The sequence below is a fragment of the Rhipicephalus microplus genome, chromosome 4 (genome assembly GCF_043290135.1).
Source record: "Rhipicephalus microplus isolate Deutch F79 chromosome 4, USDA_Rmic, whole genome shotgun sequence".
NCBI lineage: Eukaryota > Metazoa > Arthropoda > Arachnida > Ixodida > Ixodidae > Rhipicephalus > Rhipicephalus microplus.
The window spans coordinates 204,575,966-204,597,238 of NC_134703.1; the positions used below are offsets into that span (position 1 = coordinate 204,575,966).

Below are 21,273 nucleotides of genomic sequence, written 5' to 3' on the forward strand. Positions count from 1 at the left end.
TTTTACTTTCTAGACTCAATGCGAAGTCTAACTGACATTGCAAATCTTTTTCTTTTTCCTTTTTGGCTCTATGTAACACACCGGATCTTTCTATGGCTTTCATCTTTGTCACCTCCTTAAAACGCTCCCAGGCTTCAATCACGTTCGCTTGAGGCTCAGCTAACATTTTGTTAATGGAATCCTGCACAGCTTCAACGAACAATTCATCTTTTAATAATAAGTCGTTTAATTTCCACACATCCCAGTTAAAGCGTGTCTTCTTCTGTTTATACCCTATAGTGAACATTACTAAACTGTGGTCACTGAAAGACACACTTTTTACTTCATAATTCGAACATACTCGCATTAACTCTACTGACACATAGGCTCTGTCTAGCCTCGCATGGCTTTCGTTCTGAAAGTGTGTGAAGTGCTCTTCTGCAGAGAGCACATCACCAACATCTTCGAGATGACAATCTTGTACAATAGTGCAGAGTAGCGTTGCACTTTGGTCTTTTATGGCTGCTTTTTTTGCTCTGTCCTGAGGGTTGCAAACACAATTAAAGTCGCCGAGCATAATGACAATCCTGCCACAGCTAAGAAAAGTCTGTAAATTCTCAAACAATAATTTACGTTCAACTTCTTTGTTCGGTGCGTAAACACAGACAACTCGCCATTTTTTATTATTATATGTAAAATCGCAAACTATGAATCTCCCAGTACTAGACACAGTTACAGCCTCCTCAACTATACCAATAGAATTTTTAAGGAACAGTGCACAACCCGCCGACATTCCAACGGCATGAGACACACACACATCGTACCGGGCTCTAAAAGGGGACACCATTCGGTCAGTCTGATCTTGCCCTTCAACTTTTGTTTCCTGAATGGCAATAACATCGAGATCACGTTCCAGCATCAAACGACTTAATTGATACTGCCTTCGTCGAGCGGCAAGTCCCCTGACATTGAGAGTCGCAACTCTCAATTCTGCTTCGACGCTCATAGCCATTAGGACGTGAATGGCCGTCCCGGCCACATGGTTCTCACCTCTGATACTCCTTTATCACCATCAGGTCCAAGGTTCGATATGGTCTGATAGGTCCCCTTTCTTTTGATCACAAAAGTAGAGCGCCGCGCACGTTTCACGCAGCACATTATGCACACTTCACCACTGCGCTCCATTTGTTGGTGCTTCCGCCGGGTCAATACTTGTGTCACTTAATCCAGACCCCCACCTTACGGGGGCTTTTGATCTGAAGGGGGCCCCGCTGAAGGCCCCTTCTGTTGTTGATCTGTCAGTCGCTGATGCAATGTCTGCTGATTCGGCACTGGTTGCTGCTGCGGCAGTTGTGTCTGTTGCACCTGGGTTGGTGGGAGGTTCTCGGCTATTCGACGTTCGCTGAGGATGTTAGGTGCCGGTCTACGGCGCACGTTCATCGCCTTGGCCGGTGGTTCCTCCACTTCTTTCGTTGTAGCAGCCTTCTTGCCTTCCGCCTCTTCCCTGGGCCTTTTACATGTATTTGACGTGTCCATGTTTTCCGACATTTCTTCCTGTGCTGCAAGCGCCGTTATATCTTGTGTGTTCCTCGTGGATTGCACGTCTTTTGTAGAACCCTTGTCTTTGTTAGACGTCGTCTCAGCACCTGTGGGGCGTGGCGTAAGGGGCGTCAACTTGGGTTTCGGTTCCTCCCGACGCGCCCCTATCAGCTCTTCTGCTTCAGCCTCGTCCATGTGATGCTCGGAAAGTTCTTCGCCTCCCGCGGGCCCTGCTACACTTGCATATGTTCTCATACAGCCGCTCTCATTATGCCCAAAACGCCGACACACTGTACAACGTGGGGCTCGGCAATCCCTCCTAATATGACCTGTTCCGCGGCAACGCAGGCATAACGGTGCTCTTCCCGCGACGACAACTAGCGTGAGGTCTCCGGCAATCCGCAACTGATGTGGGAGGTCATCCACCGTGAGGCCAGCTTTGAGCCTGATGCTCACCACTCGCGTCGAAGAGCCTTTGTCGGTGCATCCATACACGCGCCAGCGCTCTCGCACTATTTCGTTCACCTTGCCATAAGGAGCCAACGCTGCCCTCACCTCGTCGTCAGGAACGTTAAACAGTAGCCAGTGTATCTTCAGCTTCGTATCCTGGTGGTTAGGGTCGATAGTGATACAGCGCTGGTTCTTCACCACAATGTCCCCAGCAGCGAGTATTCTCTTCTTGCCCTCCTCGTCCTTGAAAGTGATGGCCCAAACATGATTCATTTGGTACGCCCCCAAGGCAGCAACCTCGGGAAGCAAAGCCAAACGAATAAGAGCGTCCCTGAAATCCTCAACGCGATACGGCCGCGCCTTGATATCAGCGTGCAAAAAGACAGTATGCAGCGTTGAATCATTTGATGGCAGTCGGGGCAAAATAATCTGATAATCCTGTGACGATTCGTCCATGTTCCTGGTACCACGACCGAGCTGGGCCGTTGATGCCGCTCCGATATCGCCGGAGCTCATGCCGCCACGTCCGTACACTACGGTGGCCGGAAGTGGAATTGCGCCACGGAGACAGTCATACTGCACTCTCACGACCATCAGAATATTTCTCAAAAGCTATCAGTGCAAAGAAAAAAAAGCGACACACCGCCCCAGCGACGTATCGAACCTCCCACCTTTAGGTTAACAGCCTAACGCGCTAGCCAATTGCGTCACGGAGATAGTCGTGTTCCACTCTCACCACCCTCAGAACATTTCTCCAAAGCTATCAGCGCAAAGTAAAAAAGAGACATACCGCTCTCGGGAGGGCTCGAACCTCCAACCTTTTGGTTAATAGCCGAACACGCTATCCAATTGCGCCACGGAGACAGTCGTGCTCTACACTCACCACGTTCATAACATTCCTAGTAGGTGTCAGCGCTAAGAAAAAAAGCGACAAACTGCCCCGGGGAGGGCTCGAACCTCCAACCTTTCGTTTAACAGTTAAACGCGCTAGCCAACTGTGCCATGGAGACACTCGTGCTCAACTCTCACCACCGTCAGAACGTTTCCCCAAAGCTATCAGCGCAAATACAAAAAAACGACACACCGCTCGCGGGAGGGCTCGAACCTCGAACCTTTCGGTTAAAAGCCAATCGCGCTAGCCAATTACGCCATGGAGATATTCGTGCCCCACTCTCACCACCGTCAGAACATTTCTCCAAAGCTATCAGCGCAAAGAAAAAAAGCGACACACCGCTCATGGGAGGCCTCGAACCTCCAACCTTTTGGTTAACAGCCGATCGCGCTAGGCAATTGCGCCACGGAGACAGTCGTGCTCCACTACCACCACGGTCAGAACATTTCTACAAAGCTCTCAGCGCAAAGAAAAAATGAGGCGCACCGCCCCCGGGAGGGCTCGAACATCCAACCTTTCGGTTAACAGCTAATTGCGCTAGCCAATTGCGCTACGAACACAGTCATTCTCACTCTCACCACGGTCAGAACATTTCTCCGAAGCTATCAGGGCGAAGAAAAAAAGAGACACACAGCTCTCGGGAGAGATCGAACCTCCAACCTTCTGGTTAACAGCCGAACACGCTAGCCAATTGCGCCACGGAGATAGTCGTGCTCCACTCTCACCACCGTGAGAACATTTCTCCAAAGCTATCAGCGTGAAGAAAAAAAAGCGACACACCGCTCCCAGGAGGGCTCGAACCTCCAACCTTTCGGTTAACTGCCGAACGCGCTAGCCAATCGCGCCATGGAGACAGCCGTGCTCCACTCTCACCACGGTTAGAGCATTTCCCCAAAAGTATCAGCGCAAAGAAAAAAAGCGACATACCGCTTCCGGTAGGGCTCGGGCCTCCAACGTTTTGGTTAACAGCCGATTGCGCTAGCCAAATGCGCCATGGAGACACTCGAGCTCCACTCTCACCACCGTCAGAACGTTTCCCCAAAGCTATCAGCGCAAATACAAAAAAACGACACACCGCTCCCGGGAGGGCTAGAACCTCCAACCTTTCGGTTAACAGCCAATCGCGCTAGCCTATTGCGGCATGGAGATATTCGTGCCCCACTCTCACCACCGTCAGAACATTTCTCCAAAGCTATCAGCGCAAAGAAAAAAAGCGACACACCGCTCAAGGGAGGGCTCGAACCTCCAACCGTTTGGTTAACAGCCGATCGCGCTAGCCAATTGCACCAAGGAGACAGTCGTGCTCTACTCTAAACACGGTCATAACATTCTTCAAAGGTATCAGCGCAAAGAAAAAAAGCGACACACCGCTCCCGGGAGAGCTCGAACCTCCAACATTTCGGTTAACAGCCGACCGCGCTAGCCCATTGCGCCACGGAGACAGTCGTGCTCTACACTAACCACGGTCAGAACATTTCTCCAAAGCTATCAGCGCGAAGAAAAAAAGAGACACACCGCCCCCGGGAGGGCTCGAACATCCAACCTTTCGGTTAACAGCTAATTGCGCTAACCAATTGCGCTACAAAGACAGTCATTCTCACCCTCACCATGGTCAGAACAATTCTCCGAAGTTATCAGGGCGAAGAAAAAAAGAGACACACCGCTCTCGGGAGGGATCGAGCCTCCAACCTTCTGGCTAACAGCCAATTGCGCTAGCCAAATGCACCACGGAGACAGTCGTGCTTCACGCTCACCACCGTCGGAACATTTCTCCATAGCTGTCACCGCAAAAAAAGCGACACAGCTCTCCCGGCAGGGCTCGAACCTCCAACCTTTCGACAAGAGGGGCGATGTGGGCTTGTTAGTGAAACCTCTCCAACCTTTCGGTTAACAGCGGAACGCGCTAGCCAATTGCGCCACAGAGATATTCGTGCTCCACTCTCACCACCGTCATAACATTCCTCAAAGGTATCAGCGCAAAGAAACAAAGAGACACACCGCCCCCGGGAGGGCTCGAACATCCAACCTTTCGGTTAACAGCTAATTGCGCTAGCCAATTGCAACACGGAGACAGTCGTGCTCTACTCTCACCACGGTCAGAACATTTCTACAAAGCTATCAGCGCAAAGAAAAAAAGAGACACACCGCCCCCGGGAGGGCTCGAACATCCAACATTTCGGTTAACAGCTAATTGCGCTAGCCAATTCCGCTACCAAGACAGTCATTCTCACTCTCACCACGGTCAGAACATTTCTCCGAAGCTATCAGGGCGAAGAAAAAAGTGACACAGCTCTCTTGAGGGATCGAACCTCCAACCTTCTGGTTAACAGCCGAACACGCTAGCCAATTGCGCCACAGAGATAGTCGTGCTCCACTCTCAATGCCGGGAGAACATTTCTCCAAAGCTATCAGCGCGAAGAAAAAAAGAGACACACCGCCCCCGGGAGGGCTCGAACATCCAACCTTTCGGTTAACAGCTAATTGCGCTAACCAATTGCGCTACAAAGACAGTCATTCTCACCCTCACCCTGGTCAGAACATTTCTCCGAAGTTATCGGGGCGAAGAAAGAAAGAGACACACCGCTCTCGGGAGGGATCGAGCCTCCAACCTTCTGGTTAACAGCCAATTGCGCTAGCCAAATGCACCACGGAGACAGTCGTGCTTCACGCTCACCACCATCGGAACATTTCTCCATAGCTGTCACCGCAAAAAAAAGCGACACAGCTCTCCCGGCAGGGCTCGAACCTCCAACCTTTCGACAAGAGGGGCGATGTGGGCTTGTTAGTGAAACCTCTCCAACCTTTCGGTTAACAGCGGAACGCGCTAGCCAATTGCGCCATGGAGACAGTCGTGCTCCACTTTCACCACCGTCAGAACGTTTCTCCGAAGCAATCAACGCAAAGAAAAGCTAGACACTAACAAAATGCGCCACGGAGACAGTCGTGCCCCACTCTCACCACTGTCAGAACATTTCTCCAAAGCTATCAGCACAAAGAAAAAAAAAGCGACACACTGCCCCGGGAGGGCTCGAAGCTCCAACCTTTTGGTAAACAGCCGATCGCTCTAGCCAATTGCGCCATGGAGACAGTCGTGCTCTACACTCACCACGTTCGTAACATTCCTAAAAGGTGTCAGCGCAAAGAAAAAAAGCGACGCACCGCCCCCGGGAGGGCTCGAACCTCCAGCCTTTCGTTTAACAGTTAAACGCGCTAGCCAACTGTGCCACGGAGACACTCGTGCTCCACTCTCACCACGGTCATAACATTCCTCAAAGGTATCAGCGCAAAGAAAAAAAGTGACACACCGCTCCCGGGCGAGCTCGAACCCCCAACCTTTCGGTTAACAGCCGATCGCGCTAGCCAATTGCGCCACAGAGATATTCGTGCTCCCCTCGCCCCACCGTCAGAACATTTCTACAAAGCTATCAGCGCGAAAGAAAAAAAGAGACACACCGCCCCCGGAAGGGCTCGAACATCCAACCTTTCGGTTAACAGCTAATTGCGCTAGCCAATTGCGCTACGAAGACAGTCATTCTCACTCTCACCACGGTCAGAGCATTTCTCCGAAGCTATCGGGGCGAAGAAAAAAAGAGACACGCATCTCTCGGGAGGGATCGAACCTCCAATCTCCTGGTTAACAACCGAACACGCTAGCCAATTGCGCCTCGGAGATAGTCGTGCTCCACTCTCACCACCGTGAGAACATTTCTCAAAAGCTATCAGCGTGAAGAAAAAAAAAGTGACACGCCGCTCTCGGGAGGGCTCGAACCTCCAACCTTTCGGTTAACGGACGAATGCACTAGCCAATTGCGCCACGGAGACAGTCATACTGCACTCTCACGACCATCAGAATATTTCTCAAAAGCTATCAGTGCAAAGAAAAAAAAGCGACACACCGCCCCAGCGAGGTATCGAACCTCCCACCTTTAGGTTACAGCCTAACGCGCTAGCCAATTGCGTCACGGAGATAGTCGTGTTCCACTCTCACCACCCTCAGAACATTTCTCCAAAGCTATCAGCGCAAAGTAAAAAAGAGACATACCGCTCTCGGGAGGGCTCGAACCTCCAACCTTTTGGTTAATAGCCGAACACGCTATCCAATTGCGCCACGGAGACAGTCGTGCTCTACACTCACCACGTTCATAACATTCCTAGTAGGTGTCAGCGCTAAGAAAAAAAGCGACAAACTGCCCCGGGGAGGGCTCGAACCTCCAACCTTTCGTTTAACAGTTAAACGCGCTAGCCAACTGTGCCACGGAGACACTCGTGCTCAACTCTCACCACCGTCAGAACGTTTCCCCAAAGCTATCAGCGCAAATACAAAAAAACGACACACCGCTCGCGGGAGGGCTCGAACCTCGAACCTTTCGGTTAAAAGCCAATCGCGCTAGCCAATTATGCCATGGAGATATTTGTGCCCCACTCTCACCACCGTCAGAACATTTCTCCAAAGCTATCAGCGCAAAGAAAAAAAGCGACACACCGCCCCCGGGAGGGCTCGAACATCCAACCTTTCGGTTAACAGCTAATTGCGCTAGCCAATTGCGCTACGAACACAGTCATTCTCACTCTCACCACGGTCAGAACATTTCTCCGAAGCTATCAGGGTGAAGAAAAAAAGAGACACACAGCTCTCGGGAGAGATTGAACCTCCAACCTTCTGGTTAACAGCCGAACACGCTAGCCAATTGCGCCACGGAGATAGTCGTGCTGCACTCTCACCACCGTGAGAACATTTCTCCAAAGCTATCAGCGTGAAGAAAAAAAAGCGATACACCGCTCTCAGGAGGGCTCGAACCTCCAACCTTTCGGTTAACTGCCGAACGCGCTAGCCAATCGCGCCATGGAGACAGTCGTGCTCCACTCTCACCACGGTTAGAGCATTTCCCCAAAAGTATCGGCGCAAAGAAAAAAAGCGACATACCGCTTCCGGGAGGGCTCGAGCCTCCACCGTTTTGGTTAACAGCCGATTGCGCTAGCCAATTGCGCCATGGAGACAGTCGTGTTCCGGTCTCACCACCGTCAGAACATTTCTCCAAAGCTATCAGTGCAAAGAAAAAAAAGCGACACACCGTCACGGGAGGGATCAAACCTCCAACCTTTCGGTTAACAGCCGATCGCGCTAGTCAATAGTGCCATGGAGACAGTCGTGCCCCACTCTCACTACGGTCAGAACATTTCTCCAAACCTATCAGCGCGAAGCAAAAAAGCAACCCACCGCCCCGGGGAGGGCTCGAACATCCAACCTTTAGAATAAGAGCCGATTGCACTAGCCAATAGCGCCTCGGAGACAGTCGTGCTGCACTCTCACCACCGTCAGAACATTTCTCCAAAGCTCTCAGCACAAAGAAAAAAGCGGCACACCTCCCCGGGAGGGCTCGAACCTCCAACCTATGGTTAACAGCCGATCGCACTAGCCAATTGCGCCACGGAAACAGTCGTGCTCTACACTCGCCACGTTCATAACATTCCTCAAAGGTATCAGCGCAAAGAAAAAAAGCGACACACCGCCCCCGGGAGGGCTCGAACCTCCAACCTTTCGTTTAACAATTAAACGCGCTAGCCAACTGTGCCACGGAGACACCCGTGCTCCACTCTCACCACCGTCAGAAAGTTTCCCCAAAGCTATCAGCACAAATACAAAAAAACGACACACCGCTCCCGGGAGGACTCGAACCTCAAACCTTTCGGTTAACAGCCAATCGCGCTAGCCAATCGCGCCACGGAGACAGTCGTGCTCCACTCTCACCACGGTCATAACATTCCTCAAAGGTATCAGCGCAAAGAAAAAAACGACACACCTCTCCCGGGAGAGCTCGATCCCCCAACCTTTCGGTTAACAGCCGATCGCGCTAGCCAATTGCGCCACAGAGATATTCGGGCTCCCCTCCCACCACCGTCAGAACATTTCTACAAAGCTATCAGCGCGAAAGAAAAAAAGAGACACACCGCCCCCGGAAGGGCTCGAACATCCAACCTTTCGGTTAACAGCTAATTGCGCTAGCCAATTGCTCTACGAAGACAGTCATTCTCACTCTCACCACGGTCAGAGCATTTCTCCGAAGCTATCGGGGCGAAGAAAAAAAGAGACACACAGCTCTCGGCAGGGATTGAACCTCCAACCTCCTGGTTAACAACCGAACACGCTAGGCAATTGCGCCCCGGAGATAGTCGTGCTCCACTCTCACCACCGTGAGAACATTTCTCAAAAGCTATCAGCGTGAAGAAAAAAAAATGACACGCCGCTCCCGGGAGGGCTCGAACCTCCAACCTTTCGGTTAACGAACGAATGCACTAGCCAATTGCGCCACGGAGACAGTCATACTGCACTCTCACGACCATCAGAATATTTCTCAAAAGCTATCAGCGCAAACAAAAAAAGCGACACACCGCCCCAGCGAGGTCTCGAACCTCCCACCTTTAGGTTAACAGCCTAACGCGCTAGCCAATTGCGTCACGGAGATAGTCGTGTTCCACTCTCACCAACCTCAGAACATTTCTCCAAAGCTATCAGCGCAAAGTAAAAAAGAGACATACCGCTCTCGGGAGGGCTTGAACCTCCAACCTTTTGGGTAATAGCCGAACACGCTATCCATATGCGCCACGAAGACAGTCGTGCTCTACACTCACCACGTTCATAACATTCCTATTAGGTGTCAGCGCTAAGAAAAAAAGCGACACACCGCCCCGGGGAGGGCTCGAACCTCCAACCTTTCGTTTAACAGTTAAACGCGCTAGCCAATTGCGCCACGGAGACAGTCATGCTCCACTACAACCACCGTCAGAACATTTCTACAAAGCTCTCAGCGCAAAGAAAAAAAGAGGCGCACCGCCTCCGGGAGGGCTCGAACATCCAACCTTTCGGTTAACAGCTAATTGCGCTAGCCAATTGCGCTACGAAGATAGTCATTCTCACTCTCACCACGGTCAGAACATTTCTCCGAAGCTATCAGGGCGAAGAAAAAAAGAGACACACAGCTCTCGGGAAAGATCGAACCTCCAACCTTTCGGTTAACTGCCGAACGCGCTAGCCAATTGCGCCATGGAGACAGTCGTGCTCCACTCTCACCACGGTTGGAGCATTTCCCCAAAAGTATCAGCGCAAAAAAAAGCGACATACCGCTTCCGGGAGGAATCGAGCCTCCAATGTTTCGGTTAACAGCCGATTGCGCTAGCCAATTGCGCCACGGAGACAGTCGTGCTCTACACTCACCACGTTCATAACATTCCTAATAGGTGTCAGCGCTAAGAAAAAAAGCGACAAACTGCCCCGGGGAGGGCTCGAACCTCCAACCTTTCGTTTAACAGTTAAACGCGCTAGCCAACTGTGCCACGGAGACACTCGTGCTCAACTCTCACCACCGTCAGAACGTTTCCCCAAAGCTATATGCGCAAATACAAAAAAACGACACACCGTTCCCGGGAGGGCTCGAACCTCGAACCTTTCGGTTAAAAGCCAATCGCGCTAGCCAATTACGCCATGGAGATATTCGTGCCCCACTCTCACCACCGTCAGAACATTTCTCCAAAGCTATCAGCGCTAAGAAAAAAAGCGACACACCGCTCATGGGAGGGCTCGAACCTCCAACCTTTTGGTTAACAGCCGATCACGCTAGCCAATTGCACCAAGGAGACATTCGTGCTCTACTCTAAACACGGTCATAACATTCCTCAAAGGTATCAGCGCAAAGAAAAAAAGCGACACACCGCTCCCGGGAGAGCTCGAACCTCCAACCTTTCGGTTAACAGCCGATCGCGCTAGCCAATTGCGCCACGGAGACAGTCGTGCTCCACTACCACCACCGTCAGAACATTTCTACAAAGCTCTCAGCGCAAAAAAAAATGAGGCGCACCGCCCCCGGGAGGGCTCGAACATCCAACCTTTCCGTTAACAGCTAATTGCGCTAGCCAATTGCGCTACGAAGACAGTCATTCTCATTCTCACCACGGTGAGAACATTTCTCCGAAGCTATCAGGGCGAAGAAGAAAAGAGACACACAGCTCTCGGCAGAGATCGAACCTCCAACCTTTCGGTTAACTGCCGAACGCGCTAGCCAATCGCGCCAGGGAGACAGTCGTGCTCCACTCTCACCACGGTTAGAGCATTTCCCCAAAAGTATCAGCGCAAAGAAAAAAAGCGACATACCGCTTCCGGGAGGGCTCGAGCCTCCAACGTTTTGGTTAACAGCCGATTGCGCTAGCCAATTGCGCCTCGGAGACAGTCGTGCTGCACTCTCACCACCGTCAGAACATTTCTCCAAAGCTCTCAGCACAAAGAAAAAAGCGGCACACCTCCCCGGGAAGGCTCGAACCTCCAACCTTTGGTTAACAGCCGATCGCACTAGCCAATTGCGCCACGGAAACAGTCGTGCTCTACACTCGCCACGTTCATAACATTCCTCAAAGGTATCAGCGCAAAGAAAAAAAGCGACACACCGCCCCCGGGAGGGCTCGAACCTCCAACCTTTCGTTTAACAATTAAACGCGCTAGCCAACTGTGCCACGGAGACACCCGTGCTCCACTTTCTCCACCGTCAGAAAGTTTCCCCAAAGCTATCAGCACAAATACAAAAAAACGACACACTGCTCCCGGGAGGGCTCGAAACTCCAACCTTTCGGTTAACTGCCAATCGCGCTAGCCAATCGCGCCACAGAGATATTCGTGCTCCCCTCCCACCACCGTCAGAACATTTCTACAAAGCTATCAGCGCGAAAGAAAAAAAGAGACACACCGCCCCCGGAAGGGCTCGAACATCCAACCTTTCGGTTAACAGCTAATTGCGCTAGCCAATTGCGCTACGAAGACAGTCATTCTCACTCTCACCACGGTCAGAGCATTTCTCCGAAGCTATCGGGGCGAAGAAAAAAAGAAACACACAGCTCTCGGGAGGGATCGAACCTCCAACCTCCTGGTTAACAACCGAACACGCTAGCCAATTGCGCCCCGGAGATAGGCGTGCTACACTCTCACCACCGTGAGAACATTTCTCAAAAGCTATCAGCGTGAAGAAAAAAAAATGACACGCCGCTCCCGGGAGGGCTCGAACCTCCAACCTTTCGGTTAACGGACGAATGCACTAGCCAATTGCGCCACGGAGACAGTCATACTGCACTCTCACGACCATCAGAATATTTCTCAAAAGCTATCAGCGCAAACAAAAAAAAGCGACACACTGCCCCAGCGAGGTCTCGAACCTCCCACCTTTAGGTTAACAGCCTAACGCGCTAGCCAATTGCGTCACGGAGATAGTCGTGTTCCACTCTCACCACCCTCAGAACATTTCTCCAAAGCTATCAGCGCAAAGTAAAAATGAGACATACCGCTCTCGGGAGGGCTCGAAGCTCCAACCTTTTGGGTAATAGCCGAACACGCTATCCATATGCGCCACGGAGACAGTCGTGCTCTACACTCACCACGTTCATAACATTCCTGATAGGTGTCAGCGCTAAGAAAAAAAGCGACACACCGCCCCGGGGAGGGCTCGAACCTCCAACCTTTCGTTTAACAGGTAAACGCGCTAGCCAATTGCGCCACGGAGACAGTCGTGCTCCACTACCACCACCGTCAGAACATTTCTACAAAGCTCTCAGCGCAAAGAAAAAAAGAGGCGCACCGCCTCCGGGAGGGCTCGAACATCCAACCTTTCGGTTAACAGCTAATTGCGCTAGCCAATTGCGCTACGAAGACAGTCATTCTCACTCTCACCACGGTCAGAACATTTCTCCGAAGCTATCAGGGCGAAGAAAAAAAGAGACACACAGCTCTCGGGAAAGATCGAACCTCCAACCTTCTGGTTAATAGCCGAACACGCCAGCCAATTGCGCCACGGAGATAGTCGTGCTCCACTCTCACCACCGTGAGAACATTTCTCCAAAGCTATCAGCGTGAAGAAAAAAAAGTGACACACCGCTCATTGGAGGGCTCCAACCTCCAACCTTTCGGTAAACAGCCGATCGCGCTAGCCAAATGCCCAACGGAGACAGTCGTGCTCCACTCTCACCACCGCCGAAACATTTCTCCATAGCTGTCAGCGCAAAAAAAAAGCGACATACCTTTACTGGGAGGGCTCGAACATCCAACCTTTTGGTTAACAGCCGAATGTGCTAGCCAATTGCGCCACGGAGATAGTCGTGCTCCACTCTCGCCGCCGTCAGAGCATTTCTCCAAAGGTAGCAACACAAAGAAAAAAAGCGACACACCGCTCATGGCAGGGCTCGAACCTCCAAACTTTTGGTTAACAGCCGATCGTGCTAGCCAATTGCGCCACGTAGAGGGTCGTGCTCTACTCTCACCACCGTCAGAACATTTCTCCATAGCTGTCCGCGCAAAGACAAAAGAGACACACCGCTCTCGGGAGGGCTCGAACCTCCAATCTTTTGGTTAACAGCTGAACGCGCTAGCCACTTGCGCCAAGGAGATAGTCGTGCTCTACTCTCAAAACCGCCAGTACATTTCCCCAAAGCTATCAGCGCAAAGAAAAAGAGCGACACACTACTCTCGGAAGGGCTCGAACCTCCAACCTTTCAGTTACCAGTTGATCGCGCTCGCCAATTCGTCCACGGAAACAGTCGTGCTCCACTCTCACCACCGTTAGAACATATCTCCAAAGCTTTAAGCGCAAATAAAAAAAAACGACACACCGCTGTCGGGAGGGCTCCAACCTCCATCCTTTTGGTTAACAGCCGATCGCGCTAGCCAATTGCGCCACGGAGACAGCCGTGCTCCACCCTCACCACCGTCAGAACATTTCTCTAAAGCTGTCAGCGCAAAGAAAAGAAGAGACACACCGCTCTCGGGAGGGCTCGAACCTCCAGCCTTTCCGTTAACAGCCGAACACGCTAGCCCATTGCGCCACGGAGATAGTCGTTCTCCACTCTAACCACCATGAGAACATTTCTCCAAAGCTATCAGCGTGAAGGAAAAAAAGCGACACACCGCTCCCAGGAGGGCTCGAACCTCCAACCTTTCGGTTAACTGCCAAACACGCTAACCAAATGCGCCAGGAAGACGGTCGTGCTCCACTCTCACCGCGGTTAGAGCATTTCTCCAAAGGTATCAGCGCAAAGAAAAAGTGACACACCGCTTCCGGGAGGGCTCGAACCTCCAACTTTTCGGTTAACAGCCTTTTGCACTAACCAAATGCGCCACGGAGACAGTCGTGCTTCACTGTCACCACCATCGGGACATTTCTCCATAGCTGTCACCGCAAAAAAGCGACACAGCTCTCCCGGGAGGGCTCGAAGCTCCAACCTTTCGACAAGAGTGGCGATGTGGGCTTGCTGGTGAAACCTCTCGAAGCTTTAGGTTAACAGCCGAACGCGCTAGCCACACCGCGCCACGGAAACAGTCGTGCTCCACTCTCACCACCTTCAGAACGTTTCTCCAAACTATCAGCGCAAAGAAAAAAAGCGACACACTGCTCCCGGGAGGGCTCGAATCTCCAACATTTCAGTTAACAGCCGTTCGCGCTAGCCAATTCTGCCACGGAGACAGTCGTGCTCTACTCTCACCACCGCCAGAACATTCCTCCAAAACTATCAGCCCAAAGAAAAAAAGAGAGACACCTCTCTCGGGAGGGCTCGAACCTCCAAATTTTTGGTTAACAGCCGAATGCACTAGCCAATTGTGTCACGCAGATAGTCTCGCTTCACTCTCACCACCCTATGAACATTTCTCCAAAGCTATCAGCGCCAAGAAAAAAGAGACACACTGCTCTCGAGAAGGCTCAAACCTCCAACCTTTTGGTTAACAGCTGAACGCGCTAGCCCATTGCGCCAGGGAGATAGTCGTGCTCTACTCTCACCACCCTCGGAACATTTCTCCAAAGCTAACAGCGCAAAAAAAAGAGACACACCACTCTCGGGAGGGCTCGAACCTCCAAACTTTGGTTAACAGCTGACCGCGCTGGCCAATTGCGCCTAGGAGACAGTCGTGCTCCACTCTCAACCCTGCCAGAACATTTCTATAAAGCTATCAGCGCGAAAAAAGCGACACACCGCTCTCGGGAGGGCTGGAACCTCCAACCTATTGGTTAACAGCCGACCGTGCTAGCCAATTGCGCCACGTAGACGGTCGTGCTCTACTCTCACCACCGTTAGAACATTTCTCCACAGCTGTCGGCGCAAAGAAAAAGAGACACACTGCTCTCGGGAGGGCTCGAACCTCCAATCTTTTGGTTAACAGCTGAACGCACTAGCCAATCGCGCCAAAGAGATAGTCGTGCTCTACTCTCACCACGGTCAGAACATTTCTTCAAAGCTATCAGGGCGAAGAAAAAAAGAGACACGCCACTCTCGGGAGGGCTCGAACTTCTAACCTTCTGGTTAACAGCCGAACACGCTAGCCCATTGCGCCACGTAGATAGTCGTGCTCCACTCTCACCACCGTGAGAACATTTCTCCAAAGCTATCAGCGTGAAGAAAAAAAAGCGACACACCGCTCCCAGGAGGGCTCGAACCTCCAACCTTTCGATAAACTGCCGAACACACTAGCAAATTGCGCCACAGAGATAGTCGTGCTCCACTCTCAGCACGGTTAGAGCATTTCTCCAAAGGTATCTGCGCAAAGAAAAAAAATGACGCACCGCTTCCGGGAGGGCTCGAACATCCAACTTTTCGGTTAACAGCCGATTGCGCTAGCCAAATGACCCACGGAGACAGTCGTGCTCCACTCTCACCACCGCCGGAACATTTCATCATAGCTGTCACCGCAAAATAAGCGACACAGCTCTCCCGCGAGGGCTCAAACCTCCAACCTTTCGACAAGAGTGGTGATATGGGCTTGTTGGTGAAACCTCTCCAACCTTTCGGTTAACAGCCCAAGGCGCTAGCCAATTGCGCCGCGGAGACAGTCGTGCTCTCCTCTCACCACCGTCAGAACGTTTCTCCAAAGCGATCAGCGCAAAGAAAAAAACTGACACACTGCTTCCGGGAGGGCTCGAACCTCCAACCTTTCAGTTAACAGCCGATCGCGCTAGCCCATTGTGCCACGGAGATAGTCGTGCTCCACTCTCACCACTATCGGAACATTTCTCCATAGCTGTCAGCGCAAAGAAAAAAGCGAAACGCCGCTCCCGGGAGGGCTCCAACCTCCAACCTTTCGGTAAACAGCCGATCGCGCTAGCCAAATGCACCCTGGAGACAGTCGTGCTCCACTATTACCACCGTCGAACATTGCTCCATAGCTATAAGCGCAAAAAAAAGCGACACACCGCTCCCGGGAGGGCTCGAACCTCCAAACCTTGGGTTAAGAGCCAAACGCGCTAGCCAATTGCGCCATAGAGACGGTCGTGCTCCACTCTCACCACCATCAGAACATTTTTCCAAAGCTATCAGCGCAAAGAAAAAAAGCGACACACCGCTCCCGGGAGGGCTCAAACCTCCAACCTTTCGGTTAACAGCCGATCGCACTAGCCGATAGCGCCAAGGAGACAGCCGTGCTCCACTCTCACCACGGTCAGACCATTTCTCCAAAGCTATCAGCATGAAGAAAAAAAAGAGACACACCGCTCTCGGGAGGGCTCGAACCTACAACCTTTTGGTTAACAGCCGAATGTGCTAGCCAATTGCGCCACGGAGATAGTCGTGCTCTACTCTCACCACCGTCACAACATTTCCCCAAAGATATCAGCGCAAAGAAAAAAAGCGACACACCGCTCATGGGAGGAGGGCTCGAACCTGCAAACTTTTGGTTAACAGCCGATCGCGCTAGGCAATCGTGCCAAAGAGGCAGTCGTGCACAACTCTTACCATGGTCATAACATTCCTCAAAGGTATCAGCGCAAAGAAAAAAGCGATACACCGGTCCCGGGAGGGCTCACACCTCCAACCTTTCGGTTAACAGCAAATCGCGCTAGTCAATTGCGCTACTGAGACAGTCATTCTCACTCTCACCACGGTCAGAACATTTCTCCAAAGCTATCAGCGCGAACAAAAAAAGCGACACTTCGCTCCCAGGAGGGTTCGAACCTCCAACCTTTCGGTTAACAGCCGAACGCGCCAGCCCATTGCGCCACGGTGACAGTCGTGCTCAACTCTCACCACGGTCAGAACATTTCTCCAAAGCTATCAGCGCGAACAAAAAATGCGACACTTCGCTCCCAGGAGGGTTCGAACTTCCAATCTTTCGTTTAACAGCCGAACGCGCCAGCCCATTGCGCCACGGTGACAGTCGTGCTCCACTCTCACCACCGTCAGAATGTTTCTCCGAAGCGATGAGCGCAAAGAAAAAAACTGACACACTGCTCCCGGAAGGGCTCGAACCTCCAACCTTTCAGTTAACAGCCGATCGCGCTAGCCCATTGTGCCACGGAGACAGTCGTGCTCTACTCTCACCACCGTCAGAACATTTCTCCATAGCTGTGAGCGCAAAAAAAAGTGACACACCACTCCCGGGAGGGCTCGAACTTCCAACCTTTCGGTTCACGGACGAACGCACTAGCCAAGTGCGCCACGGAGACAGTCGTACTGCACTCTCACGACCATCAGAAGATTTCTCAAAAGCTATCAGTGCAAAGAAAAAAAAGTGACACATAGCCCCTGGGTGGGCTCGAACCTCCAACCTTTCGGTTAGCAGCCTAGGCGCCAGCAGATTGCGCCCCGGAGACAGTCGTGCTGCAATCTCACCACTATCAGAACATTTCTCCAATGATATCAGCACAAAGAAAACAAAAGCGACACACTGCCCCACGAGGACTCGAATCTTCAACCTTTTGGTTAACAGCCTAACGTGCTAGCCAAATGCCCCACGGAGAAACTCGCGCTCCACTCTCACCACCGTCAAAACATTTCTCCAAAGCTATCAGCGCAATGAAAATAAAGCGATACACCGCTTCTGGGAGGGCTCGAACCTCCAACCTTTTGGTTAACAGCCGATCGCGCTAGCCAATTGCGCCACAGAGACAGTCGTACTCCACTCTCACCACGGTCAGAACATTTATCCAAAGGTATCAGTGCAAAGAAAAAAAAGTGACACACCGCTCATTGGAGGGCTCCAACCTCCATCCTTTCGGTAAACAGCCGATCGCGCTAGCCAAATGCCCCACGGAGACAGTCGTGCTCCACTCTCACCACCGCCGAAACATTTCTCCTTAGCTGTCAGCGCAAAGAAAAAAGCGACACACCTCTACCGGGAGGGCTCGAACATCCAACCTTTCGTTTAACAGCCAAACGCGCTAGCCAACTCTGCCACGGAGAAACTCGTGCTCCCCTTTCACCACCATCAGAACATTTCCCCAAAGCTATCAGCGCAAATAAAAAAAACGACACACCGCTCCCGGGAGGGCTCGAACCTCAAACCTTTCGGTGAACAGCCGATCGCGCTAGCCAATAGCGCCACGGAGACAACCGTGCTCCACTCTCACCACGCTCAGACCATTTCTCCAAAGCTATCAGCATGAAGAAAAGAAAAAAGACACATAGCTCTCGGGAGGGCTCGAACCTCCAACCTTTAGGTTAACAGCCGAATGTGCTAGCCAATTGCGTCACGGAGATAGTCGTGCTCCACTCTCAACACCGTCAGAGCACTTCTCCAAAGCTATCAGCGCAAAGAAAAAAAAGCGACACACCGCTCATGGGAGGGCTCGAACATCCAAACTTTTGGTTAACAGCCAATCGCGCTAGTCAATTGCGCCACGGAGACAGTCGTGCTCATCTCTCACCACGGTGAGAACATTTCTCCAAAGCTATCAGCGCGAAGAAAAAAAAGAGACACACCGCTCTCGGGAGGGCTCGAACCTCAAACCTTTCGGTTAACAGCCGAACACGCTAGTTGATTGCGCCACGGAGATAGTCATGCTCCACTCTCAGCACGGTCAGAGCTTTTCTGCAAATGTATCAGCGCAAAGAAAAAAAGTGACACACCGCTCCCGGGAGGGCTCGAACCTCAAACCTTTCGGTAAACAGCCGATTGCGCTAGTCAAATGCGCCACAGAGACAGTCGTGCTCCACTCTCACCACCGTCGGAACATTTCTTCGTAGCTGTCAGCGCAAAGAAAAAAGCGACACACCTCTCCCGGGACGGCTCGAACCTCCAACGTTTTGGTTAACAGCCGAACGCACTGGCCAATTGCGCCACGGAGATATTCGTGCTCCACTCTCACCACTGTCGAAATATTTCTCCATAGCTGTCAGTGCAAAAAAAAAAGCGACACACCTCTCCCGGGAGGGCTCGAACATCCCACCTTTCGGTTAACAGGCGATTGCGCTAGCCAATAGCGCCACGGAGACAGTCGTGCTGCACTCTAACCACCGTCAGAATATTTCTCCGAAGCTATCTGCACAAAGCAAAAAAAGCGACACACTGTTTCCGGGAGGGCTCGATCCTCAAACCTTTCGGTTAACAGCCGAACGCGCTAGACAATTGCGCTACGGAGACAGTCATTCTCACTCTCACCACGCTCAGAACATTTCTCCAAAGCTATCTGCACAAAGCAAAAAAAAACGACACACCGTTCACGGGAGGGCTCGAACCTCCAACCTTTCGGTTAACAGCCGAACGTGGTAGCCAATTGCGCCACGGAGGTAGTCGTGCTTCACTCTCACCACTGTCAGAAAATTTCTCCAGAGCTATCAGCGCAAAGAAAAAAAAGCGACACACCGCTCTTGGGAGTGCTCGAACCTCCAATCTTTTGGTTAACAGCCGATCGCACTAGGCGATTGTGCCAAGGAGGCAGTCGTGCACAACTCTTACCATGGTCATAACATTCCTCAAAGGTATCAGCGCAAAGAAAAAAGCGCTACACTGCTCCCGGGAGGGCTCACACCTCCAACCTTTCGGTTAACAGCAAATCGCGCTAGTCAATTGCGCACGGAGACAGTCGTCCTCCACTCTCACCACCGTCAGAACATTTCCCCAAAGGTATTAGCGCAAATAAAAAAAAGCGACACACCGTTCCCGGGAGGGCTCGAACCTCAAACCTTTCGGTTAACAGCCGAACGCGCTAGCCAATTGCGCTACGGAGACAGACATTCTCACTCTCACCACGGTCAGAACATTTCTCCAAAGCTATCAGGGCGAACAAAAAAGCGACACTTCGCTCCCAGGAGGGTTCGAACGTCCAACCTTTCGGTTAACAGCCGAACGTGCTAGCCAATTGCGCCACGGAGACAGTCGTGCTCAACTCTCACCACGGTTAGAGCATTTCTCCAAAGGTATCAGCGCAAAGAAAAAAAGTGACACACCGCTCCCGAGAGGGCTGGAACCTCCAACCTTTCGGTTAACCGCTGATTGCGCTAGCCAAATGCGCTAAAGAGACAGTCGTGCTCCACTCTCACCACCGTCGGAACATTTCTTCATAGCTGTCACCACAAAAAAAGCGACAAAACCCTCCCGGGAGTGCTCGAACCTCCAACCTTTTGACAAGAGTGGAGATGTGGGCTTGTTGGTGAAACCTTTCAAACCTTTCGGTTAACAGCCGAACGCGCTAGCCAATTGCGCCATGGAGACAGTCGTGCTCCACTCTCACTACCGTCAGGACATTTCTCCAAAGCTATCTGAGCAAAGAAAAAAGCGAAACGCCGCTCCCGCGAGGGCTCCAACCTCCAACCTTTCGGTAAACAGCCGATCGCGCTAGCCAAATGCACCACGGAGACAGTCGTGCTCCACTCTCACCACCGTCGAAAAGTTTCTCCATAGCTATCAGCGCAAAGAAAAAAAGCGACACACCGCTCCCGGGACGGCTCGAACCTCCAAACCTTGGGTCAACAGCCAAACGCGCTAGCCAATTACGCCATGGAGACAGTCGTGTTCCACTCTCACCACCATCAGAACATTTTGCCAATGCTATCAGCGCAAAGAAAAAAAGCGACACACCGCTCCCGGGAGGGCTCCAATCTCCAACCTTTCGGTAAACAGCCGTCGCGCTAGCCAAATGCCCCACGGAGACAGTACTGCTCCACTCTCACCACCGCCGAAACATTTATCCATAGCTGTCAGCGCAAAGAAAATAGCGACACACCTCTACCGGGAGGGCTCGAACATCCAATATTTCGTTTAACAGCCAAACGCGCTAGCCAACTCTGCCACGGAGAAACTCGTGCTCATCTCTCACCACCGTCAGAACATTTCCCCAAAGCTATCAGCGCAAATAAAAAAAACGAAACACCGCTCCCGGGAGGGCTCAAACCTCCGAAATTTTGGTGAACAGCCGATCGCGCTAGCCAATAGCGCCACGGAGACAGCCGTGCTCCACTCTCACCACGGTCAGACCATTTCTCCAAAGCTATCAGCATGAAGAAAAGAAAAGAGACACAACGCTCTCGGGAGGGCTCGAACCTCCAACCTTTTGGTTGACAGCCGAATGTGCTAGCCAATTACGCCACCGAGATAGTGGTGCTCCACTCTCACCACCGTCGGAACATTTTTCCATAGCTGGCACCGCAAAAAAAGCGACACAGCTTTCCCGGCAGTGCTC

General features: G+C 51.8%; 1 protein-coding gene and 1 non-coding gene across 2 annotated transcripts; both read right to left on the reverse strand.

Moving 5' to 3' along the window:
- Positions 1-847: 847 nt before the first annotated feature.
- On the reverse strand, positions 848-2,491 carry LOC142814095 (uncharacterized). Its single transcript, XM_075892036.1, has one exon. The coding sequence runs from the start codon at positions 2,482-2,484 to the stop codon at positions 1,219-1,221; it is 1,266 nt and encodes a 421-aa protein (XP_075748151.1). The 5' UTR covers positions 2,485-2,491; the 3' UTR covers positions 848-1,218.
- Positions 2,492-19,749: 17,258 nt separating this feature from the next.
- Positions 19,750-19,823, reverse strand: TRNAN-GUU (transfer RNA asparagine (anticodon GUU)). The gene has a single exon. It is a non-coding gene; the product is annotated as a tRNA-Asn (tRNA).
- Positions 19,824-21,273: the final 1,450 nt, after the last annotated feature.